General features: G+C 41.3%; 2 protein-coding genes across 2 annotated transcripts; one reads left to right on the top strand and one right to left on the bottom strand.

The window, feature by feature from the left end:
- Positions 1-955, top strand: LOC309840329 (olfactory receptor 2D2-like; the record flags this gene model as incomplete). Its single annotated transcript, XM_082682390.1, is given in 2 exon segments — positions 1-921; positions 923-955. Coding segments are annotated over 2 exon segments (954 nt in total).
- Positions 956-3,481: 2,526 nt separating this feature from the next.
- On the bottom strand, positions 3,482-4,429 carry OR10A4 (olfactory receptor family 10 subfamily A member 4; the record flags this gene model as incomplete). The annotated part of the gene is made up of 1 exon (XM_082682939.1): positions 3,482-4,429. The coding sequence occupies one exon, from the start codon at positions 4,427-4,429 to the stop codon at positions 3,482-3,484; it is 948 nt and encodes a 315-aa protein (XP_082539065.1).
- Between the last annotated feature and the right edge of the window lie 674 nt (positions 4,430-5,103).

The following is a 5,103-nucleotide window of genomic DNA, read 5'->3' as shown; positions in this document are numbered from 1 at the left end:
ATGAGACAATCAAATCAGACACAGGTGACCGAATTCCTCCTTCTAGGACTCTCTGATGACTCCCACACGCAGAAGCTGCTATTCATTGTATTCCTGGGTGTCTACCTGGTCACCGTGCTTGCAAATCTGCTTCTCATGTGCCTTGTACAGGCTGACTCGCGGCTTCACACACCCATGTATTTTTTCCTCTGCAACTTATCTCTGGCTGACCTCTGTTTTTCTACCAACATCATTCCTCAGGCCCTAGTCCACCTGCTATCCAGGAAGAAGGTCATTTCATTCACACGTTGTGCAGCTCAGCTTATACTCTTCCTCATTTTTGGATGCACACAGTGTGCCTTTTTGGCAGTGATGTCCTATGATCGGTATGTGGCCATCTGCAACCCTCTGCATTACTCTAGCGTCATGACTTGGAGGTTGTGTGTCCAGCTGGCTGCAGGATCATGGACCAGTGGCATTCTGGTGTCTGTGGTGGATACCACTTTTGTATTAAGGCTACCCTATCGAGGCAGCAATAGTATTGCTCATTTCTTCTGTGAGGCTCCTGCACTGTTGATCCTGGCATCCACAGACACCCGCACTTCAGAGATGGCCATTTTCCTCATGGGTGTCGTGATTCTCCTCATACCTGTTTCCCTAATTCTGGTGTCCTATAGCCACATAATAGTGACTGTGGTGAGGATGAAGTCAGCTGTGAGGAGGCTCAAGGCATTCTCTACCTGTGGCTCCCACCTCCTGGTGGTCATCCTTTTTTATGGATCAGCAATTGTCACTTACATGACACCAAAGACTTTCACTTTCAAAGAACAGGAAAAACTGGTGTCTGTGTTCTATGCAATGGTGACACCCATGCTTAATCCCCTCATCTATAGCCTGAGGAACAAGGATGTGAAGGGAGCTCTGAAGAAAGTAGCAACAAGGAAATTTCTCATGCAGGCTTGAAATCTGTTACTGACTGTGAGGACGTCTTTGTTCTCCCTACTTAGAAGACTTGCTGAGTAGTTGCCTCAGCAAGATTGGAATTCGGTAAGATTCTTATCTTTGGGCTTTGTCTTGGACCTACCCTTCATCCTTCATGAAGCACTTTCTTTGTAAAAGAAGAAAGAGAATTACTCATGGACCAGTAGAAGGAGTGTCTCCTTCCTTCTTGGTGGTTTTAGCTCATAAGAGTTAGGAAATCCTGAAAGAAAAATTCATATTTTATAAACCCTGGAACCTATAAAATCCATCTTTTTTTTTTTTTTATCATGTTCAATATTACTATCAATCTATCCCAGATCCTATTCCAACTTTTTACCTTTTGGTATTTCTGAATCTCTTTGCATTATCACACAATCAATACATTAGCAAGCATTAACCACTTACTATGAGCTAGATGCTAGATGTATGTGGGGCATCATATGCATCTATGTATGTTTGAAGTGGGTATTGAAGAGCATGGGTACAATGAAGAGAATATATGAGTTCTGCTGTCTTCTCATACTCTTATTAGGGACAAGGATATTTTATTTATCAGATTAACATAAAGACAGGATTCTGAAAGTAACCAGAAATAGTGACATCCCAGGGCTAGCAAGAGTGAGAAAGAAGCTTGTACTAATCCTGGGCCTGAAGGACAACTTAGGACTTGGAGAGGGTAGCTCCACAGAGAAAACCTTGAGACAGGGGTTGTGGACATAAGTGTATGGAGGCAGGAAAGCCACAGGAATAAATATTTCAGTGTCATTCTCTACCTACCTTCTAATTTCTTGTTACGGTATTCCAAAGAAAATCTAGGATAACAACCCCATCTGAAGTTACTTATTTTAATTCTGTCTACACAATCCTTATTCTGGTTAGGTAGCATGTTTATAAGTCCTGGGGTTTAGTATATGGACATCTTTGGGGGACCATTATTCTGCCTACCATAAAAGAACAAGTAAAATACATGTGAAGGAGTAATGAAATTTTGGCTAAAATTGGAGATTATAAATGTATAATGGTGTCAATCTGCATTGTTGTGTGACTGCTATCATCCAAACAGAACCCCAATATCTACATTTTCATTTACAAATTCTTGTAGTGATAATTCAGAATGTGCTGCTTTTGTAGAGCCCTTGATACATGAGAAGTGAAGGGTACCCTGTGTGGGAGATTGAACTGGTCCTGGTACTTCCTTGGCACACAGAGTTAGAGTTATTTATAGAGTTTGTGGAGAGGACATGCCTATGCAGTAAATGCTATTTTATTCTGTTAAATATCAATAAATTGTTATGAATAATTCACACCTATATATGGTATCAACACCCCAAGTCTGCTATTTTTAAGGAATCCAGAGTTGGCCTATATTCAATGGACAAAATCAGGAAAAGGGGCTGCTAGAGTGATAGGCAAGTTTAAGAAGGGCAGCTAGTTTCATCTAATCCTAATATGACTGCATAACATCTAGTAAACAAAGAATCTCTGGGTTATTCACAGCAGTTTCCTAGAATGTTGTCCACTTAGCTTGGTATTCCTCACACCCTTTCTGTCAAACAATTCTCATATCCAAGGTGAATAATTTGAGATTGAGGTGGTGTCTGTGTGGAGTAGTCTTTCGCCAGATGAGGCACAGACTAATCACGGTAGCAGAGGAAGAAGTCCTTATTTGCTAGCCTAGTAGTACATGGGTACTTTATAAGCCAGGGGAATTTTTTAAGTATGACTTTATTTTCTTTCTCATTAGAATATAAATTCCACAAGGTAATAAAATTGTCTATTTTCTTCAGCACTGTGTCTTCAGGTCCTAAACAGGGTCTGACACATGCTGAATGTTGAATAAAAATGTATTAAAATTGAGTGAGAGACTATGGACTCTGAAAAACAACCTGAAGATCTTGAAGGGGTGGGAGGTGGGAGGTTGGGGGAACAAGGTGGTGGGTATTGGGGAGGGCACATATTGCATGGAGCACTGGGTGTGGTGCAAAAATAATGAATACTGTTACACTGAAAAGAAATTTAAAAAGTAATTAAAAAAAAGAAATTGAGTTCCAAAAATGAGTGAAAGAATGACACAAAACTCTACCGCTTATTATTACCATTGTCATAAGTTTATCTTGTAAGCAAAAAAGATCCTTGAAAGTTTCAGGGGAAGTTTGGAAACATAGATAATGTAAAGCAGGAAGTTCTAAAAAGACATGGTTGAAGAAGTTCAAGAAAAGTTAAAACAAGTACATAATGCAAATTGTAGTGTTCTCACTACAACTGTCAACCTTCAGATCAGTTCCCAATTTGTGTCAATTAGCAGTATCCTCAGATATGTTGGTCCCCCAGTCCTATGGACCCAGGCCTTTAGAAGTTCTCCTTCATTGCTCATGTTCTTTCATTCAGAAACAGATCCTAGTAAAGTCCAAAATTCTAGTGGATATATCATAGCTCTTAGAATGAGGAGGCACTAAAACATACTTGAGGAGTCCTTTCCTATCTCCTTGCATTCCACTCGTTTGGTTTGCATCACAGTCAGTCATAGTTTCTGAGGGCCCAGGGTCCTGTGGATGACTCGCTTCAGTGCAGCCTTAACTTCACTATTCCTTAAGCTGTAGATGATGGGGTTCAACATTGGAGTCACAACTGTGTAGGACAGTGATAGCAGTTTCTTGCCCTCAGGAGAGGTGCTGGATCGTGGTCGGAAGTATGTAAGGATGGCAGTACTGTAGAAGAGGGAGACAACCAGAAGGTGGGAGGAGCAGGTGGAGAAGGCCTTGCGTTTCCCCTCAGCTGATGGCATCCTGAAGATAGTGGAGAGGATTCGGACGTAGGACCCCAGGATTAGCAAGAAAGGGAAGAGAATGAATAAGACAGTTGCTGTCAAAGCCTCCAGTTCAAACAGAGAGGTATCAGCACACACCAGTGCAATGACAGGGGGGCTATCACAGAAAAAATGGTTCACTCTATTGGGGCCACAAAAAGGGAAGCTGAAAATCCATGTGGTTTGCACGGTGGCCACTGGAAAACCTGAGAACCAGGAGGCAGCTGCTAGCTGGGCACAGGCTCTGCGGCTCATAATGATTGGGTAGCGCAAAGGGTCACAGATGGCTACATAGCGGTCATATGCCATTGTGGCCAGGAGGCAGCACTCAGCAGCCCCAAAGAAGAAGAAGAAATACATCTGAGTGGCACAGCCAAGGAAGGAGATGGTTGTATCTTGGATGATCAGAGTTCCCAGCATCTTGGGCACAATGACCAAGTTGAAGCCTATCTCCAGGAAGGACAAGTTCCTGAGGAAGAAGTACATAGGATTTTGTAGAGCTGAGTCAGCTGTAGTGACTAAGATGATGAGAACATTGCCCATTAGGGTAACCAGGTAAATAGTTAAAAAAAGGAGAAACAGTAGAGCTTGTAGCTCAGAAGACAAGGTTGAAAAGCTCACAAGAACAAACTCACTGACAATTGTCCAGTTTTCCCACGTCATTCTTCTGCCTAGGATTTCATTGGCATTCATTCTCCAGGAAGGTAGAGGTCTCCATATGTTATTTAGACCTCTATTATACCCTTAGAAAGAAAATGTATGGCCTCATTCTCTACCTTTCTTGTTATAGTGATTGGCAATCAAAAGCTATACCTTCAAAAAAAAGCTTCTCCTTTGGAGTCACAATATTTTGGAAGAATCCTAACCTGTTTTAGACTGAACTGAGGCACATCATATATATCTACACATTCCTTGACTTTTCTTAGCTCTGTAGAGAATGTTCAAAATCATAGGTTCCCTTTGGGACTCCTACCCTTTCTTCAATAATCAGTGGTACTAAAATGGAAGTCATGCTAAGCATTTCTGAAGAGAGGGGTCTTAATGCACAATGAAAGGTGGTGAGGTCAGCCAGGATATATTTTCTGCAAAATGAGAGTAGGAAAGAGAAAGTCAAGGAAAGTGAACCAGTAGTTACTAATGATCCCTTAGGCGAGACCTGAATGTACCTTAATCTCAAGCAGCCCACATTCACAATGGTTTCAGTATACCAGAGGAATCTTCAATATATTAGAGTATTTCTTCATTTCCCATCTCAGAATATGTCAGTTTAAAGGAGATGTGGAATATAGAGACTGTGGTTTATTCTGATTTTAGGTTAAATATTACTGATAAGTTGT

This window comes from Mustela nivalis (genome assembly GCF_964662115.1).
Source record: "Mustela nivalis genome assembly, chromosome: 9".
Lineage (NCBI taxonomy): Eukaryota > Metazoa > Chordata > Mammalia > Carnivora > Mustelidae > Mustela > Mustela nivalis.
The sequence above is the reverse complement of the archived record's forward strand: the minus strand, read 5'-3'. Positions and strand labels throughout refer to the sequence as shown.